General features: G+C 35.1%; 1 protein-coding gene and 1 non-coding gene across 2 annotated transcripts in view; one reads left to right on the top strand and one right to left on the bottom strand.

The window, feature by feature from the left end:
• Positions 1-2,641, top strand: part of LOC128671053 (uncharacterized) — a 141,918-nt gene extending 139,277 nt beyond the window's left edge. The window contains exons 2-4 of the mRNA XM_053747174.1: positions 6-213; positions 969-1,067; positions 1,940-2,641. Of these exons, the coding sequence (XP_053603149.1) occupies positions 6-213; positions 969-1,067; positions 1,940-2,168 (536 nt within the window). The 3' untranslated portion in view covers positions 2,169-2,641. The remainder of the gene's footprint in view (positions 1-5; positions 214-968; positions 1,068-1,939) is intronic.
• Positions 2,642-5,009: 2,368 nt separating this feature from the next.
• TRNAL-AAG (transfer RNA leucine (anticodon AAG)) lies at positions 5,010-5,091 on the bottom strand. The gene has a single exon. It is a non-coding gene; the product is annotated as a tRNA-Leu (tRNA).
• Positions 5,092-22,574: the final 17,483 nt, after the last annotated feature.

The raw sequence follows: 22,574 nt of genomic DNA, 5'->3' as shown, positions 1-22,574 counted from the left end.
TGTAGTGACGGAATGTGCTGAGCAGCAGATGCAGTTGAATGCAAATGATAGGATTGTGGTCAAGCTGGATCCCGAGCAAGTGGTGGCGGCATTTAGATCTGTTGTATCATCAGATTATATGAGGAATTTAGCGCGTGATTTGGCAGCCAAAGTCGCGGAGCATTATCTTGTGCAGATGAAGGAACAAACTACGGCTGCTCCTGTTAGATACAGGTTTGATACTATCCTTATTTAATTGAATATTTAAAAATAGCAACACTTTCTTATGTGCTGTGTTGTGATACTTCGAAGCACGAGGTCTAAATTTTAAAGATTCTAATTTTGATTTTACTATTCGCCATGCCTATTTCAGGACAGGGTATATATATATATATATATATATATATATACCCTGTGTATACATTATATATACATATATATATATATATATATATATATATATATATATATATATATATATATATATATATATATATATATGTATATATATGTATATATATATATATATATATATATATATATATATATATGTATATATATATGTATATATATATATATATATATATATATATATATATATATATATATATATACATATATATGTATATATATATATATATATATATATATATATATATATATATATATATATATATATATATATATATATATATATATATATATATATATATATATATATATGTATGTATATATATATATATATATATATATATATATATATCTATTTTTTTCAATATATTATTTTAATACAAGTTATTAGTACCATTTAATATGCGGTGATTATACTATTGTGAGCAGTATAACAGATTTCAATTATCGAATTTAAATCAAATAAACCTATAAATAGATCAAAGATCTCTGCAAGCGCATGTGCATTTCCACTATCACCTGCTTTCTGTCTATAAGACAGAAAGTATTCATTCTAATGATTTATATTAATTTCCCAGAGAACCACCACTCGAGCCGGCTAGACAGCTGGCGGAAGCGCCAACTTCGGCCAATGCTGAGAAAACTATAAAGGATGAAGTAATGCTGGCTATAGAGGGGTTTGTAACGATTTTCTATTTCTCTTCTTAATTACACCGCTTACCTCTAGTTTTTACTACCAAGTAGGCACACAGGGATGCAGCTCACAAGATGGTAAATGGTAACTGCAGCCTACGCCAACAGCGCCAGGAGTGTTACAAGCGCGTCGACTTTGTGATCTATGGTGTTTTGTTACAGTACCCTATAATTACAATGCCTGCAATGAAAACACTACTATTTGGCGACAGAAATGCAGACTGCAGACTTTTGTACCAATGTTTACCTCCTCCAATACGAAATAGTGCCCTCTATTTTTCGTAGTGGTTCGTCAGCGGACAGCTCCCAACTCAGCATCTACAATGATTCTTTCTTTCCCAGAAAGGTTGACTGGACGCCAATGGACGCCATGATTATCATCAGATTAGTCATTAGACTAAGAGCGAATAATACTATGTAATACCATATTAATTAAAGAGCAACACAATAATAGAAGACTTAATGTTTTCATGTGTATTCTTGGGTTTACATTTCAACTTAATGAACCGCTACCTATAGCAGCTGTAGACACACAACTGTCATGTGCTCTGTGTGTGTAAATTTCCATTAGTCTGACAATTAGGGATGCCTACGACCATGCTAAGTGGAGACGAAATAGTAAGAAAGCGGACGCAAAGCTCCAACACTTATCGGCTGCGGAAAAAAATCAGGAAAACGTTCAAATAAGAATGAGACAGAGAGACTGATACGTGAGCAGATATCCTCACAATGATTTCGTCAGCAATCATATCATATTGCATACATCAATGCATGCGATAGTATTGACTAGTCATTAAAATACTGAAATAGTTTTATTTACATTTTGTATGTAATTAAATTTTGATTATTTCTCCAGCGCACCACCAAAAGAGCGTGTACCAGCTGATTTGAACACAAGCATTATAGACGTCAAGCAAGCCATGACACTGCTGAAAGCACCGTCGCCAGACGGAGATAATTTGGACATGGTCTCACCAAATCTCAGTGATGATGAAGAAACCAAGGCGAAGAAGAAGGGCACACAGGTTATACAGTTGATGAAAGTCAATGGGAAGTATTATAGAAGGTTGCTTGGTGTTGTGTAAGAATATTATTTGATAAATATAAATAACTAGATGTTGCCCGGAGCTTCACTTCTGTGGGAAAATGTAGCTTATAGCAATCTTGGATAATGTACCTTTCTAATGGTGAAAGAATTTTTGAAATCGGTACGATAGTTTCGGAGATTACCCGACTCAAACATACAAACTCACAAACGCTTACCACTTTATAAAATAGTATAGATATTTCGTCCGAACGTCCCGCACCTTTCAGACTGTCTAGGTTTGCCAGAGGTGTTGATAATCGAATAAATATGAAAACCAATAGAATGATCGGTTGTGTTGCTATGCTTTTAAACATATTTTGAATATGATTGGACAGTTGTGTTGAATTGTGTGAAGATTTCCCTCAAATCTGAATCACTTTTGTATAAAATACAATTGTTAAGAGTTTTATTTATAATTAGTGTTCTGTAGATATTACTGTAGATAAATAAACATCGTGTTTTAGAAGTAAAGTTGTTATAAAATCTGTCTATTTTTTTACAAAGCTACCTTATTGGCGCGATATATCACTAGACCGAGCATCGTGGAAGAAAGAGAGAGATCGATGACTTAGTTCATATTTCATAATCATTAGAATGAATACTTTCTGTCTTATGGACAGAAAGCAGGTGACATTGGATATGCGCTTGCAGAGATCTTTGATCTATTTATACGTTTATTTGATTTAAATTCGATAATTCAAATCTGGATATAAAGGTTATTAAATAATAAATAATAGAGAGAGAAACCCACTACTAGCTTGAAGCGAATTCGCATTTAAAATATGCATAGGAGAACTTCAAGCAAGATGAAATGTCCACATTTCTATAGGGCAAAATATGAAATGTCACTATTGGAGAAGATTCAGTAACACAACATCCAACCTATAACCTTAGATCTACAAACTTTGTTCCAAATTCTGTCAGAAATATATATACGGACAAATCTCACAGATTGAGCTAGCCCCAAAGTAAGTTCGAGACTTGTGTTATGGGATACTAACTCAACGATATTATATTTTATAACAAATACATATATAGATAAACATCCAAGACCCGGGCCAATCAGAAAAAGATCATTTTCCATCATGACCCGACCGGGGATCGAACCCGGGACCTCTCGGTTCAGAGGCAAGCACTTACCACTGCGTCACCGAGGTCGTCATAAATGCCCAAGTATATTGGGCAAAATTTATTTCTAATATAATGCCGGTTCCACTGTCGTCGAACTCACATGCCGACGCGAATGCGTGAACATTGCGTAGTTAGTATGAGTGCTTTTCTTTTATTTATCGCAATGAAAAACCAGCATTGTATACCGAATCCGCCATGCAGTATTTTTTACAGTTTTATTATTATTATTTTTCATATATTTGACGATCGGTGGCGCAGTGGTAAAGTTCTTGCCACTGAACCGGGAGGTACCGGGTTCGATCCCCGGTCGGGTCATGATGGAAAATGATCATTTTGTGATTGGCCCGGGACTTGGATGCTTATCTATATATGTATTTGTTATAAAATATAGTATCGTTGAGTTAGTATCCCATAACACAAGTCTCGAGCTTACTTTGGGGCTAGTTAATCTGTGTGATTTGTCCTAATATATTTATTTATTTATTATATTTATTAAGTCATATCATAACATTGAAAATAACTATCACCGAAAGCTAAAATTGATGCATAGCCTGTAACATAGTTGCTGCAGTTTCTTCCTACGACTATACTATTGTAAAACGTACGCTGTTTTTATAGCGTACTAGCTTTTGTCTACAACTTCGCATGCGAGTAAAAATCCGTTTCCCGTGGGAATTTCAGGAAATCCCTTATTAGTGCTCCCCTAGTGTAGGGGTAGGGTCCTAGGAATCTACACACCAAATTGCAACTTTCTTTTCTGTTAGTCAATCAGTCATTCAGTAAAGCAAGAGCACTACTGCTGGGTAAAGGCTTCCCCTATTATCTGTTATCTCTCTCGGCCGTCTCGGTCGGTGTCTATATCGATATTTCGCCCTGCAGGAACCCAGGTTGTGGTGATCCGTGCCGACATAGCCTGACATTTAAGGTGTCTACCAAAGAGTAAAAACTAATACTACGAACCAAAAACGAATTGGTGCTTGTGATGGTCATTCAGGGAATTTAGTGCAAGCGTGGAATGTCCTAATTTCCATTCGGGCAGGCGCGCACGTGACAGGAATCGTCCAGGCAATTGGCTTCATTGTGTTACTGCTAACCCGTTTTGACTGTACGGTACTGCTCCAGGATTTGTGGTTACCGTTTTTCCAGTAAACAACAAATGATTTTTCTGGATCACCCTATGAGAAAAAGTCACAGCAAGCAGATTTCCAGACCAAGGCGCCATACAGAAAATGTATTGAAATAAAATCATAAAAACATTTAAATTTAAAAATTTGCACACAATATGGGAAAAAAGACAGTATGTGTGCATGTGATAGACCTTCTAACGTTTAAATGCGAAAGTAAGTTTATTTGTTTATGTAATCTGAATCCACACATCCGATGTTTAAAAAATAAATCGTATCCATTACGTACATAGTTGAGAGAAGAAAAGGACATCGGCGAGATTAAAAATTTACTTAAGCGAAGCCGTGGGCAAAGCTAGTAATTAAATATGTAAAAAGGTCTTGTATATTTTCTCTATCTAATACACTAAATACTGAATGTCAAAATAGTACTTATCATAAAAAAATAAAAGTCCGCGATGAATTCAATTGACGTGCTCCTTTATTTTTGAAGTCGGTTAAAAAATAATCATGTCTAAATGGGCCAATAGATAATTTTTATCAGTGTTGACATTAACACTTATAAAAAAACACAAAAAAAAAATTGGCAGCGGTGGGATTCGAACCCACGCCTCCGAAGAGACTGGTGCCTTAAACCAGCGCCTTAGACCGCTCGGCCACGCTACCGCGTGATGCATTTGTCGAAATAGCGAATCTAATTCCCTGTGTGTTCAGCATCTATTTTCAACTTGCCGCCAATTGAGGTTGATAAAAATAGTCACGTAGTTGTATATTTTGTAATACTGTGTATCGCCAGATTAACATTAGCATTTATTATTTTATATCAGTATCACGTCTTTATCACTTACGATGTAGGCAGAGCCTAGAATCGCAAAAATTCAAAGCCGAATTATCTGCACACAGGGCACACAGGCTTATTAAAATAGAATTGAAAATCGCAAATAGCTAAACCATCGCCTTCTGACGAATCCCCAGTTTTCGCCATATCCCTTGATTGACGTTTACAATATTCAGATGAAATTCGACTAGTGTATCGTCAATTTTCTTGAGCTTTTGCCCGCGGCTTCGCTCGTCTAAATTTCCCACGGGAACAATATTTTTCCGGGATGAAAGGTACCCTACGTCCCTCTCCATACTTCAAACTACATTTATGTAAAATTTCGAGAAGATTGGTTGAGTAGATATAGCGTGAAGAGGTAACAAACAAACTTACCTTCGCATTAATAATACTAGTTAGGATTAGGATTTTTCTCGCTCTCACACTAGCCTGGTTTCTCGCTCTCACACTAGCGTGGTTTCTCGCTCTCACACTAGCATGGTTTCTCGCTCTCACACTAGCATGGTTTCTCGCTCTCACACTAGCATGGTTTCTCGCTCTCACATGGTAGCTATAGTGTTTATTATAATATTGTTCTATTTGTTCTTGAGGTTGAAAGAGAGAAGTCATATCGCGCATTTGCGTGCATATATATTTTTTTATATTTTTTGCGATATGGTTTTTAAATAAAATAAATATAAACAGAGTATTGCCCTTCACTTTCCCCACACAATGGCTGCCACTACAAAAAATATTATTATTATTTTTAATACTAATACCACAACTTTTAAATATAGAACGATTTATTTTTATTTCCCAGTGTTTGCTAGTAATCTTAAAAACATCATTCCTTTTTTTGCGTCGTGCTAAGGAGAGTGTTCAAATAAGCTTTCTCCCAAACAGAACTAGTGCCGTCCTCTTCGCTACAAGCCCTATTAAGGAGCAGCTGTCCCAACAAAGAGATTAAATTCAAGGAATAAAAGGGAAAAACAGCCAAGAGCGAACCAACTAAACTGAAATTGGTTCAATTAATTAGCTCTTAGCTGTTTTATATTAGCTTTTCGTAGGGAATATGCCACACATAATGAACCAAAAGTGACTCTTAATTATTGTATGTCTAGTCAATATATTGACTGAATAGGTGTTTCCCTATTCATTTCGTCATTATGACATATTCTGTACCATGTTTACAGTAATAATTTTTTCATTAATTGTAGGTGGTTCTCAAAGCGTTTCGACCGCTGCGGCCACGCAGTCATTATGTGACGGGTCATAATGACTGCGTGGCCGCAGCGGTTTTCATTTTCTTGAGAAAATAATCATTCATATCTCGAAGTATTCTATTTATCCACGAATTCTTTATTTCAAGCTACCTACTTAGCTTGAAACAAAGTGGTTTCAAGTAAATATTAATGGAAGTTATAGATTTTTTTATATAAATCCTCCATAAACTTTTACTTCACTACTAAACAGGTTCTAGATATGTTATTTCTTGACGACCTCGGTGGCGCAGTGGTAAAGTTCTTGCCACTGAACCGAGAGGTCCTGGGTTCGATCCCCGGTCGGGTCATGATGGAAAATGATCTTTTTCTGATTGGCCCGGGTCTTGGATGTTTATCTATATATGTGTTTGTTATAAAATATAGTATCGTTGAGTTAGTATAACCCATAACACAAGTCTCGAACTTACTTTGGGGCTAGCTCAATCTGTGTGATTTGTCTTAATATATTTATTTATTTTATTTATTTTTACAAAGAAATATGACTATGAAAAAAGTTAATTTACTTAATTTCGTGAATTAATGTTTGACACTTATTTTTGTTTTTTTTTTTACTTCTTTCTTAATTATATCCAAACTGTTTGTCTGTTCCTTTGTAAACTTAGATCTCCAAAACACGCAAGGCATTTTGGTGCGGGTTTTAAAAAAAATAGATTCTGAATTTTTGTAGTTCAGTTAGTTTGTGATATTGTAAAAAAAAAAAACAAAACGTTTTTTCTTGAGTTTGAGATCCCTAGAGCACTAGAAAAAAAGCGTAAATTAAACACAGTGGTAACAAAGAGCCCCTTAGGGCGGCCGCGCGCGGGCGACCGTTTGCAAAAAGTAGTTCTCATTTAATCTCTCTAAAGTCTAAAGTCTGCCGTTGACTTTTTAGCTTTGGATGTGAAATGAATAAAGAATTAGTTTCACTCGTTTTGTTTTAAGCTGGTCTCTATCAAAGGCTTCGCAATCTCATTAAAGCTAATAAACTTTATGAGACAGTTATTTTAAAAATATTTATTATGCGGGAAAGTGGCATGAATTTTGTCGTATTTTGCTGTTTCATCATCATCAACATGGGGTGCCATCTTTGAATTGAAATTTGGAGGTGAGCATACGGTATTGTGTTTCTTATATATATATATATATATATATATATATATATACTATATACTATATTTTTATATATATATATATATATATATATATATATATATATATATATATATATATATATATATATATATAAATATATATATATATATATATATATATATATATATATATATATATCATAACCTGTTTTGATATACCTTTTGACTATGTACATTATGTACTTTTATATATTATTAGAAAAAAAAAAACATTGTAAGAAACAATAATGGTAAGCCGATCTGGCATGATAGGGACCAACACTGTTCAAATGAGTTTCTTTCGGCATTTCTTCTCAGCAGTAGTCGTTCCGAAATGCGTTTAAGGAAACCCTCACGGCTTTTGCCGCTATTTTCAGTTGGTTGTATCTAAGTATTTTGTATCATTTTGCTGTTTGGACTAGGTTATGTAATAAATCTTTAATTTTATTTATTTTAACAGGTGCTCAAATATTTCATTTCATTCTGATACTTGCCTAATTGGAAATTTAAATGAGGTAACCATTCTAAAAACAGTTCCATATTTTTTAAGTACGGAGATGAGTTTTATATTACACTGGTGGCCCGTCCGGGCTTTGCTCGAGTAAAACCATAATAATTTATACACGTTCCTCTTGAATTTACTACATCAAAATCTGTTGTGTAATTTTAAAGAACTTAGCTACTTTTACTGTTTTAAGCCTATGAAATGAAACCTATGAAAATTATCAAAAACGTAAAACTACGCTCGACCTAAAGCCATATTTATCACTGTGAGTGTGACGAACCATGCACTGTGAAGGTTCGCCATCTTGCCACGCTCAATTTAAGCCTACAGCAGGACAATAAGGCACTTTGTATTTATGACTGTCATTGTCACTATCAGCCTTATTTTTATGTCAGTCATTAATTTTTCACACCCAAATCCTGAGCTTGGGTGATTTTAACCCCCGACGCAAAAAGAGGGGTGTTATAAGTTTTACGTGTCTGTCTGTGTATCTGAGAGTATCTGTCTGTGGCACCGTAGCTCCCAAAACGGATGAACCGATTTTCATTTAGTTTTTTTTTTTTGTGTCGTAGATAATTTTATCCCGAGTGTTCTTAGGCATGTTTCATGAAAATCTGTTCAGCCGTTCAAAAGTTGTAGCGAAATGAATATTGAAAGTAGTTTTTTTTTTAATTTGTCTAACAAATAATTATTACAAGATTTTATTTAACTTGCAATGCCCTTATGTCTATTCGGGTGGATGCAACTCAATTTTGAAGCAGATAACTTTATCCGATTGAGCAGAAATTTTGTACTCACGTTTAGTTTGGATGACAATATATTATTATGATAAGCATGACATAATGGTACACTCAACAACACGTGGGAACTTCTCAACGGTTTACTGCACGGACATGATATTTTGTTACACAAATATTGTCCAGGATTTAAATAACAATAAAATAACTGCACTGGCCACCAAAATTGTATTAGAGAAATAAGTTGACAACGTTATTCTAATTTCAAATATTTTTCGCTGTCAAGAAAATTGCCGCCGATAGCTTGGTTGCGAATATTTGTATTTTTGGTTTTCAATACATTTTAATTGCCACTACACAAGAGTTGCATTTATTACGACCATATAAATATGTTCAAATATAATAGTTTCGTTTTTCCTAATTACTAATGTTATAAATGCGAAAGTAAGTTTGTTTGTTTATTTGTTACCCGCTCTATCTACTCAACCAATCTGCTTATACGTATAGTTTGAAGTGTGGAAAAGGACATAGGGTTTCATCCCGGAAAAATAACTGTTCCCGTGGGAAAATTAGGAAAAAGCTAGTTATAATATATTTTTTAAATTATAGTCACCTAAAATAGTACGATATTATATATTTAGAGTAAAGTAGTATAGCGTTAGCATTTATGTTTATTGCATACCTTCATCTATACTATTATTATAAAGAGGTAAGTGTTTGTGAGTTTGTGAAATATCTCGTAAAAATTCCCACGGGAGCGAAGCCCCGGGCAACTTCTAGAGTGCTATAAACATAAGTAAACGGATAAAATATCAGATGGGAAACTGAACAATAACGATAAAATTCTATTCCTTGACGAGTGAAACCGAAGGCTAGGCGTAACCTAAAGCGTGTATAAAATAAACTTGGTAATGTCGTTAAGTCTTTAGGGGCTCCAGAATAAGCGATTTTTCTTTTATTGATGTTTCAGTATACCTTTTGACCATGTACTTTATTGTGTACTTACATTGTTATATTACTGATAAAAAATTATACATAAATTTATATTTCAAAAATGGTAAGCCCTTTTGGCATAATAGGGACCAACACTGTTTGAATGTGTTTCTTTCGGCATTTCTTCTCAGCAGTGGTCGTTCCGAAATGCTAGGAGTTTGTAGCTTTGGTAAACATCATTTAATTTAGAATATATCAGCTTTTGCAGTGAGAAGGATCAGACAGTATACAAACATCGAAACAGCTAGGCTCGTGTATTACAGCTACTTTCATAGCATAATGTCCTACGGATTATTGTTATGGGGTAATGCAGCTGACATAGGAAAAATTTTTGTTTTACAGAAACGAGCAATTCGTTTTATTTATGGGCCACGGGATTCCTTGCGAGAATTATTCAAATCGATAAATATTATGACTGTTGCATCTCAGTACATCTTCGACGTACTTATTTTTGTTAAATCTAACTTACACCTGTATAAAACATTGAGCGATGTTAACAGTGTAGTCACTCGTAATAGGCATAAATTTTGTATGAACAGATTCCGACTTAAAAAGGTTAGGCGGTCTTTCGTGGGTCAAAGTGTTAAATTGTTCAATAAACTCCCTGTAGAGGCTATTAACTTGCCAATGCCAAAATTTAAATCATATATTAAAAATGCTTTAATGGCTAATGCTTATTACACGATTAGCGACTATTTAAATGATAAAAAACCTTGGACCCTTCCTAAAACTTCCACCTCTCACACTTGATTTTAATTTTTTTTTATTATTATTTATATATTTTCTTGACATGTTTATTACATATATTTTGACATTTATTGTAAAACATATACGTGATTTGTGATCTCCAAGTGTCTGAAAGTAACATAGGTATCTATTATGTTAGATTATGGAGATCGAGTATGTCATGCACATTCAAATGGTCAAACCGGTAGCGGCATCGTGGATCGGGTCGGGAGGTTCCCTCTATTGTGGTTGAGCTTCGCGATGGCTGACTCACGCGTCAACTCGTGAACGGGTGCTGCCGGGGGAACTGGTCAGCTCGATCTTTTATTAATTTTTTTTTTTTGTTTGGTTAATTATACATATATATATATATAAGTATATATATATATTTTCCTTTCATCAGCACTTGATCACAATCATAATATGTTTCAGTATACCTTTTGACCATGTACTTTATTATGTACTTAATGTTATATTACTGATAAAAAATTATACATAAATTTATATATAAAAAATGGTAAGCCCTTCTGGCATAATAGGGACCAACACTGTTTGAATGAGTTTCTTTCTGCATTTTTTTCTCAGCAGTGATCGTTCCGAAATGTTAGTAGGTACTTAGTTTGTAACACTGATAAATTTATTTTAGAATATGACGTGAAAAAAATATCCGCGAAGGTTTGATTTTTCAATAAATTTCTTCGTGACATCACGGAGCCACTCTGTTCTACAAAATCCACAATTTATTGTCACCCGCGGATTTCATAGCCCGTCTACATTGACAGAGACCATTCACAATTGCTCTGAATGCTGTCTGATTTCCGCATAACGACTTCATTCTGGTCCTGTCGCCGATCTGTAAATAATACGCCCACTGGGCTGTGCCACATGAGTAAAAATACAGGTTGCATGAGTGTCAAAATTATTTGTTTATAGTTAATTGTTACTTCTGACAGCATAATTATATTTTTGTGATTAATGTGCCCATGCCAGTATGCCAAATTACTAATTTCTAGGATCAAATATTTTTGTGTGATATCCAATTAAGTCTATTAAATCTTTGATCGACTTTCAACATAAATTTTTATACAAACTTTCAGCCCCCCATTATAGTCATTACAATATCAAATTTCATTAAAATCGGTCCATCGGTGTAGCAGTTTAAGCGCAATAGACATACTTTCGCATTTACAATATTAGTATGGATATGGATAGTATGGATCGCAACTGGATTGCATTTAAAAAACTTTTGCGACCGTAAACGCATTTTATATTAACTTGGATGATTTCCCTCAACATGACAAGGCCCCACGCTATTTGTTCTCCTTTTCTTATTCTTTTGTATAGGGTTTTTGACGTGATGGGTGGTGTTTAACTGATAAACAAACAAAATCGAAATGCTCTTCGATCAGAAGCTGAAAAAGAAGGGTTGGATCCAAGTTTAATCGTATTGAGAAGATGCGTGTGAACTGGTATTAAATATGAACCAAGTATCCGAGTCCTGTTTAAAAGGAATGCTTATTCTGGCTCTTTATCAGTATTCACTCATGTACATTAGCAGATGATGCAGGGCGGAGCAGTATTATCATATTAATGCGTGATAGGCGTTAAAAATGGTTATGATATACAATATTTATGCATTGGAATATCAAACAGGGTTTTGATGCCCACTCACTTGAGGAATATGAGTCACGTAGCTCAATCACCATCAATTTTTCATCTTTTCTTTTCTTTTTCAAATTATATAAAAACAATATCATATAAAACACCTTAATAGTAAAGAAAAAAGAATGTATCTAAAGTGAAAGAAAGAAAGAAAGAAATCATTTATTCGGCAAACACATAAAATCCAAACATACAAAAGAGTAACAAATATAGATCGAATAAAATATGTAAGCCGAAATGGCGACCAGCTCAGCATGGTGCCAAGGTATCAAGCCAAGGCGCTGATTTTCAGCTGGAACCAAGTACAAAAGTAGGTATGGTGGCAAAATAAACAAGTTAATATGTACGGAAACAGAAACAAACAACAGCAAACAATAGAATTAAACATATGACTTAGGAAAAAATGTAAATTCCGCTAAAGTGACTAAAATCTCTTAGGAACGCATTTTGTGATGAATTTACTTTATACGACTCAATATTTGTGGAGTCCCTGCGATTCTCAAGTGAATCTATAAAAAAAATACCATTTCACCAATCAAGATGCAATTTTAAAACGGGTCTGACCTACATTGTGCTGTGATGTTGTTTACTCCGTCCATTCAATCAACCGCCCCAGTGCTCGCTGATTGGCTATAAGGTGTGCTCATGCTCACATAGTATACTGTTCAGTGATCGAACGTTCTGATGCGGCTTAACAAAGTGTCAGTAACACTCGAACGTATTTTTCTTTTTTTTTTTACAACTTATAAAAAACGTTTCATTTTACGAAAATTTCATATATTATATTAGGTGATTGGCAAAATGAATTGTGAATATTTTCTAATGGATCTGGAACTAATTCTGTAATTTTTAACCTAAATCGAAGTATTTATTCAGAAATTAGACCCCTCACACGCACTTTTTGACGAAATCTTGATCTCAAACTACTGATATTTTGGAACGACCACTGCTTAGAAGAAATGCCGAGAGAAACACATTTAAACAGCGTTGATCCCTGTCATACCAGAAGGGCTTGCCATTATATTATTTGCATAATATTTTTTTAATTTTTCCAGTTTATCCTTATCCTTAGTTAATCCCCAAAGCCCCTGGTCTTGACGGGCCTTGACCAGTCTGCCTAATTTTGCTTCTGATATTTCGGATTTCGGCATTCGTCATATCACAGCATTTTTTCATTTCGACATGTGTTAAATTCGTAAGTATGTTACAGGTGTATTACAGGCAAACACAGATGAAGCTACCATATATTTGTATTCCAAAACTTTATCCTAAAAATATTTCCTTACTTATACCTCATATTTATAAGCAGTCAAATGGGCAATAAAAAATCCGTTGTCTCCCATTTTCATGGCGCTATTAAACTCAGTTTTATGTGGAAAATGATAAGTTCTCAAAAACTCTATAAAAGTGGAGTCTCGTAAATAGGAGGTGTTCCCATCAGTGCACCAATATGGATAGACCCAACACTTCAAATACCTAATAGGTACTTAAAAAACTATTCCATTTAGAGCACCGATAAATTTTTCGTCCATAAAATTAGTAACATGTTTTTATTGAGAATTTGATCAGTCAGTGGCTGAAAGAGAGGTATATGTTAGGAACGAATACGAAAGTCTTATGCCAGCTCCACACTGTCGCCGAACTCAGACACATTTCGTAGTCAGTATAAGTGCTTTTATTTACCAAAATGAAAAACCAGCAATGTATACTGAATCCGGCAAACTTTGGCGAAGTGTATGGCGACAGTAGAGCTGCCATCAAATGGAAACGAAGGTATGGTAGGAAATAGACAGTTATAGAAGGAATAATATTATGCACCGGTTCGATTTCAAATAGATAGACAAGACAAGCGATTGTAGTGGCAAGACTACCTAACTGTCCCATTTTTTATCGTGTAGGACCTATATTAGGCGACAGAGCTAAACTACTAGTTACTGGTCCAAATTATATATTAGCCATAAGGCCTCAAAAAAAAGTAGTGACAGACTCAATATGATGTTTTTCAAAAAAACAGCTGTTCGACTTTTTGTTACAAATGTGTTTTTTAAAAAGAGGTTTTGGAATTTGGAATCGGTGCTGATTAAATCTGTTCTCTAAGTGGAACACCACATAAAAAGGCCCTGTTTACGTTTTTATGATCGCTTGATCAGTGTACGCCGAGACAGTTTTTGTTGAAGATGTGCAAGATGAGTAAGGTATTCTTTGTATTTCTTCATGTTTTTAACATTTTATTGACTCGATAAAAGACTAAGTTATTCATTTTCCAAAATTTGTAATAAATTTATACTTGGCAAATAGAGCGACTACAAAATAATTATCTTTGTGAATTTTTACTTCGTCGAAGTTAGCAAAATGGAATTCGTTAGTTCGAAATATATTTAAAATTCAAATGAATTTTTGGACTTTTTGTTGATAAGATATTGACAAAATAAAGTGTTTTTAACTTGTTATTAACACAATTTTTGTCCTTAAAGTTATTAAAACACAAATAAAATAAATAAATAAATATATTAGGGCAAATCACACAGATTGAGCTAGCCCCAAAGTAAGTTCGAGACTTGTGTTATGGTATACTAACTCAACGATACTATATTTTATAACAAATACATGTAGATAAACATCCAAGACCCGGGCCAATCCATAACGAAAACGACCGGGGATCGAACCCGGGACCGCTCGGTTCAGAAGCAAGCACTTTACCACTGCGCCACCGAGGTCGTCAAACTCACTGAGCAAGAGAGAGTCAAACTCATCTCTCTTGCTCAGTGAGAACTGCCCTTTGAACAAATTAAAATTAATCCTCCTTACATAGGCTTTATGTATCACATACATAGATCATATATCTTGTGAACCTCGTCATGTCACAAACAGACAACAATGACCCCAAAATCAATAGCCATTGAGGCGTTTGCACAGATTCAGTCATTTGTCATTAGCCCCACGCACAATAGCGCTATAACGGCAGTATAAGGGAGGTATATTGAAGTCGTGGAATGCCAATATGTGCACTATTGTCAAACACCCCTACATAGTACAATAGGTACGCAGTGATTCAGTGAGTGGAGGGGGGCTGATGAAACTATTCGATCAGGAATCTCATGTAAGAAATCGGAGTACGCTGAATCGTATTGTAGCTTTTCAAGGAGATATCCCGCAAATTAGAAAAGCATCGTTGAAACGTTCCTCAGAAACCAATTAAGAACGGAATTACAAAAACATTTTGCTCGTTTAAAGTATACTCCCGATAGCATAGAGGAAACAACAAATAAAGAAAAAATAATCGAATTAAAATGCCATACAATCAAGCCACCATAAGATAAAATCAATATTAATTTACTAATCGACAACAAGGTAACAAATCGAGTCAAACTCGCATCGTACAAAATTATTATTTAATTTAATGATGTCCAATTTTTACCAATTGGGGAAAACAACGCAAAGAACTTATTAATGAGAATTGATGACGTTTTTATTCGATTATGAAATGCTTTATAAATGACCAAAAAATAAAATGATCTTTTCATTAATTGTGTAGATGTTTTACGATATCATATTGGACAATGAACGGAAATTATTATTTAATTGGTGTTCATTTTCAATACAAAGTTATATTATATTGGATATAAACCCATCTAGTACAGTTTAGTTAATACAGTTTAGTTATTTAAAAATAAGATGTATTTACATTATTTTTGGTAACGTGTTTTGTATATTATGTTTAAGTTACGTGAATTTGGTGAAGTTATGTAGTTTTATGACAACATTCTATTTTTTTTAAATTTTTTATCTGTGGTCCCAACTCATCTCTGCCAAAAAATTAATTAGTCTATTCGGACAGTACCACAGTCGACACTGCGGTCCCAGTGAGTTAATTCAGCTAAAATAATTCTTGAATTATTGGACTATGGTTCGAATATTTTCCATTCCCAATCACTTAACAATGCAAAAAATTGCACCTAGTAATAGTTTTGTATTTATTAATCCATATTTTTCTCTCCCCAAAAAACATCGAACTAACGGAACGTCGATGTGTTTATGACAGGCCACTCAGACGCAAACGAAATGCCACGGTGAAAATTTTTCATTTCATTCCGTTCCATCCATTAGGGTAATAGACAGCTTGACCGGGAGTCTAGAACTTTGGTGTAATGGAACTGTTGCATTTTGTGTTCTATTAACTATGAAAACGAAAATAATTTTTTGGTTTTTATTCAAACTAACTGTGCCCTGGGGCTTCGCTTCCATGGGAAATTCGAGAGAAAGTAGAATATGTGTTATACATACACACATACATTCTCACAAACTTTCGCATTTATAATATTTGTAGATATATAAATAAGGATGGAATAGGATTAGTAGTATTGAGTGCAATGAAATGTCTGGCAGCTAGTTATCAACATATCGAGTGTGTTATTGCTAACACTGGTGTCCGACTTTATTCAACTCGCCTAAAGGCATCTGACATGACTTTTACGACCTCCATCTAGTGGCAGGTGGTCACATACACACTATAGGGAACTACAATGTCAACCAGTGTGCAGGTTAAGTGGTGGGTCTATAAAAAGTACTACGATTATATTAGAGTCAGATTGGTATACAAACTGATATGGCACGAGTAGGATACGAACCTGAGACCTTTCGATCCACAGGCGGGCGTATTAACCATTACACCACCACGGTTTCACCATTACACCACATCATCTAGCTGGTTCATAGTCATCAAATTTCTTATTATTAGATTTATATTTACAAGTCGTCAACACTGACTTGTTTTCGAGCAATTTTAATCAACTTATCCATAAAGAAAATGAGCTCAATATTTACTTCCCTGCACGTGATATAAAGCCGGACTACCAGGGGAGTAGAATAATGACGGAGATAATAATATTTATGTCATCAAAGCCATGTGTTGATGCCATCCGCTAATGGGATAGCCTATTTTGGTATGAGAAACATTGTCTTTTATTACAATAAATATTGTCCAAGAAAATGTTGCGTGTTTTCAAATAAAATATAATACACACTTAATTGTAATAAATCACTAATTGGCGTGTGGTCTTCGACTTGGGAGAGGGCTATTCGACGTATTCTTCTACGTGGACGTCGTGCGAGGCAAGTAAGGGATAATAAACCAGCTGATACCTTGATAGGCATCATTGCACGGACCCTGGGTTAAATGACGTCCGTCTCAGCCTATAATTAATCCAAGAATAATAATCATCAAGATGAGAGAGGGATTCAGACCCGGGCCAATCTGAAAATTATTATATTTTTGATCATTCGACTATACGCTTAATGCAAAGTTTCATTCATTCAATCCCTAAATTGAAACCGGGATCTTTGTTCTGTTTATTTTCAAGCTTAACTTTCGATTTAGTATGAATGAGTTCAAGACAGAAATTAAATGACGGAAAAAAAAAATTGTCAACATTCCTTACAATAAAGCACTCTTCTCTATTAAAGATTAAATCTTATTTTCAAACTTACACGACTTTTACAATCTATTGTGTATGTACACATAAATTTATTTAAATTATTGCAATTTCACTATATTAAATAAATAAATTAGGACAAATCACACAGATTGAGCTAGGCCCCAAAGTAAGTTCGAGACTTGTGTTATGGGATGCTAACTAACAACGATACTATATTTTATAACAAATACATGTGCAGATAAACATCCAAGACCCGGGCCAATCAGAAAAAGATCATTTTCCAACATGACCCGACCGGGGATCGAACCCGGGACCTCTCGGTTCAGAGGCAAGCACTTTACCAGTACGCCACCGAGGTCGTCAACATTACATCAACACTTATACGTGCACAAGTTGAAATGCACAAACACCGCGCCCGCAGTTCCAACTTATGGCTATTTTATGCACCCCCCACTTTTTATTTGACATATAAAATGTACGGAACACTGCAATAGTTCCGTTTTAATAATGTGGGTGATATCGGATAGTTTCATGTTCAGCCCACGTCTTCAGTCGGTGAAGACATAAAATCTTATTCGTGAGGATATGGATGGACCATCAATGTTTATTTTGTTAGATGATTTTGTCGAAGTCAAAGATTTTGTCCGACAATGTTGTCTACATTGTCGGACAAAATGTTGTACTAAAATTATTCGATATGGATTGTCTGATCGAAAATAAATTTAATCGTAGCTAATCTGATACAACGGTCGACACAAGTCGCCAGCGACAGGAGGGCAGTAATAAGTTTATCGTGTCTGTATGTCTATGGTATCGTAGCAGCCAAACGGGTGAACCGATTTTGATCCACTTGCTTTAATTGAAAGAGAATTTAATCGAGAGTGTTTTTAGCTATATTTTGAAAATGTAGGTTCAGTTTATGGAAACTGTCAGCTCTTGCGATCGGATTCTTAAATTTTTAAATTTTAAATTTAATTCTCATCCCATACTGAGTAGACAATGTCAAGAGTTGATAAGCGCCAAAGCCACGTTTGACATGTCAGGTATATTGGTGAAATTAAGGTGAAATAATTAAAAGTTGTTAGCTCATCGTCTTCGATACGATTCTTCTGTTTTTATTAACCCCCCACGCAAAAAGGGGGTGTTACATCTTTGACCGCTAAGTGTGTCCGTCTGTGTAACGGGGGAACCAATTCGGATGAGTTTTTTTTTTATTTGATAGCTAATTTTTATGCGGTGGTTCTTAGATATGTTTGACCAAAATCGGTTCAGCTGTTCAAAAGTTGTAGCGAAATGAATATTGTAAGTCGGTTGCTTTTATTGTCTAACAAATAAACTTGTTCATCTTTCGATCGACAATTACAATGTGCGCACCAATCTTGATTGATATAAGAGATCCCTATAAATCTGCTGATGTGTTCATTCTGTGTCCACCATTCTCGTATTAATTTTAATTGTTGTATTAATTTTTCGTACAACAAAGTTAGTAATAACTTCATTATTCGAATATACGCACTACTGGATCGTATGTTTGTTTTTACAACAAACAAACAATCCAGCAGCGCGCATATTCTGTTTTTCTTTCGCAGAAACCAGACCAATTAAACTGTATGTGGGCTATGTCTGTACATAGGAGATGTTAAAGAAAAATCATTATTGGGTATTCATTATGGGACTAACAGACGCTGAAACATTTTTTTTCTGAATTTTTGTCAGTATGTTTGTTCGCGCATCACGCAAAACCTACAGGATATGATACGAATAGTTGAAGAGTGAAAAATGAGATATGAAAAATACAAAATACAATTTTTACAACTTAAAATTCTTACAACTCTTCTCAATGAAATACAAAATACTGTCAAACCAAAAACAGTTTTAAAAGCGAGGCCACTTTCGCCACCTTCACGCCACTGCACTTTAATCAGAAGTGGGATTTGATTAGTTGTTCAAAAGGCTCCGTCCATTACCGAGAGCTGTTATGCTAATGGCTTGTGTTGGACACTCAGTGCATTTACATTGCTAATTGGGTTGGCTTTAATTAGTGCTTTTTGGACAATTAGACGGAGGAAATCTAGATTTTATTTTAATTCCATATTTTGTGTTAATAAATTGATAAATCAATAATTACAAAGTGTAAAACAAAATCACCCTCACCTTATGTTTGATTCCAAGATTAGTTATTTTAAGCCCAGCAACGGATTTTTGATACAGTTTTCACTGTTATTTAGACAAATTAGTACCGAAGGCTTATCCTACTAATATTATAGGTAGATGATGTCATTAAAAAAATGACTCGGGGAAAGTCCCCTGGTCATGATGGGCTCTCCATAGAACACTTGCAGCATGCTGGCCTTCACCTCAATAGAGTATTGGCTATGTTTTTCTCCTTGTGTTTTGGTCATTCTTACCTGCCCGACAGCCTCATTAAAACTATTGTGGTACCAGTCATTAAAAATAAAACTGGGGATGTAACTGACAAAAATAATTACCGGCCCATTTCGTTAGCAACAATTATTGCAAAGGTATTGGATAGTTTGATGGATATTGAATTGGAAAGCTACTTGAACTTACATGATGCCCAGTTTGGTTTTCGTTCTAATCTGTCCACTGAGAGTGCTATCCTGGTACTGAAGAATACTGCACACTATTATACACAGCGACATACACCTATCTATGCTTGTTTTCTAGACTTCTCACGAGCATTTGACCTTGTGTCTTATGACATTCTCTGGGAGAAGCTCAGGGAAAGAAATATCCCTGCGGAGTTGTTGGGTATTTTTCAGTATTGGTATCAGAACCAATCTAACAATGTCAGATGGGCCAACCAGCTATCTGTGTCCTATGGTCTGAATTGTGGGGTCAGGCAGGGGGGAATCACCTCACCCAAGTTGTTCAACCTCTATATTAATGACCTGATAGTTGGACTCAGCAACAGACATATCGGTTGCAGAATTGATGATATCAGTATTAACAATATCAGCTATGCTGATGATATGGTTTTGCTTAGTCCAACTGTCAGGGCGCTACGGGAACTGCTTGGTTTATGTGAGCAATATGCACGGCAGCACGGTTTGCTATATAATATTAATAAAAGCGAGTTTATGGTCTTTAAGGCGGCCGGCGGTAGGTGCCCAGTCTCTGTGCCTGATATCAAGTTGAACGGACAATGCCTAAAACGGGTGTACTCGTTTAAGTACTTAGGGCATATTGTCGACGACCGTCTTAGGGATCAAGCCGACATTGAAAGGGAGCGCAGGGCGCTGGCGGTCCGGTGTAATATGTTGGCACGTAGGTTTGCACGATGTAGCCAGCAGGTTAAAGCGTCATTGTTTAAAGCTTACTGTCAGGTGTTTTACACGTGCAGCCTATGGGCTAACTATACGCAGCGGGCCATTAGCGACCTGCGAGTCCAATACAATAATGGCTTTAGGATGATGTTTGGGCTGTCTCGCAGGTGTAGTGCATCAGATATGTTTGCTCAGGCGCATACTGATGATTTCTTTGCAATCATGAGAAAAAGAGCTGCCTCTATGCTCAAGAGAGTTCGCAGCAGTACAAACACCATCCTGAAAACCATTTCCAACCGGTATAACTCGCCCTTGCTGATGTCATGGGTAAAACTGTGCATCACAGGACGCCAAATTGTGGCAAAATAAAAATTTGTTTATTTTGTATTTATTACTAACATAGCAAGTAAGTATAAATTGTTACTAATATTTATGGACTGTTTTGATGGTCTGAAATAAAGATGATTATTATTATTATTATTATAAATGATGTATGTGTGCATATTTGTTACTCATCACGTCTACTGGATCGATTGTTATGAAATTTGGTATACGGGTAGAATAAACAGGAATTCGAAATTCTCATGGGAGATTCGAATGAATTTATCAATTTTTTGCAATTTTCGACAATAATATCTCCGAGGTATTTCGTTTAGCACACCAGTTGGAATGGCACTGATGATAGTGTAATTTGTGGATGTCTCCTCGCTAGAATGGTTGGTGTTTTGGCAAAAGTTTTCTTTTATCTTTAGTTTGACTAAATTTTCTTAAGCATGGAACCTCTTATAGTATTTTTTATGGCGAATATAATTATATTTACATATTCAACATTTTAATTTCAATAACGATTATAATTACAGTAACATAGAGTACATTAACAGACACGAGTTTTTTATTCTTATATCTATCGAGAATACCGCCATTCATAATTGAAAAACGTTGTTCTTGTCGGTGGAGTTCCTTCCATCTCTCTCTATCCTCAGCTATTGTTTTGAAACAAAATATAAAATGAATTTAAGAAAATCACGACGCAAAATCTTAAAACTGAGATATTTGAAACGTGAAATATCGAATAATGTAGTCATTATTACCCTTGCAAGCTGATGCTTTTCATATCAGGCTTAGATAAGTTTGATATGAAAATGTCGGATTTCAACATGATTCCAGGTTGAGATTTATTCCAAGGAAGAATTTAAGAATAAATCCTACGGTGGGGCTCGAGGGAAATCCGATGTCGGGCCAATACGGATCTCAAATGTGGATTATACATGTGACGTTATTACGGACAAGATGAAGGTAATATTCATGCGACGTTATTGGATTTAAAGTCGCCACATTTCTTCAGAAACCAGGTGTTTCCCGCTCTAATATATAGTTCATATAGCTCTCCAAGATTTCATCTAGTTTTACACGAAAAATCACCACAATCACAGAACTTTTGGTGCTCCGTTTTGAGGTGAAAGTAGAAATTAAAACAAACAATATCATTATACGAGTACATTCATAAACATTTTGACTCGTCAAATTTTAATTTATATTTCTCAACGCTGCAAACTACCAGTGTTTTGGAACGACTACTGAGAAACGCCGAAAAG

Source organism: Plodia interpunctella, chromosome 6 (genome assembly GCF_027563975.2).
Source record: "Plodia interpunctella isolate USDA-ARS_2022_Savannah chromosome 6, ilPloInte3.2, whole genome shotgun sequence".
NCBI lineage: Eukaryota > Metazoa > Arthropoda > Insecta > Lepidoptera > Pyralidae > Plodia > Plodia interpunctella.
This window is presented reverse-complemented; position numbering and strand designations above follow the sequence as displayed.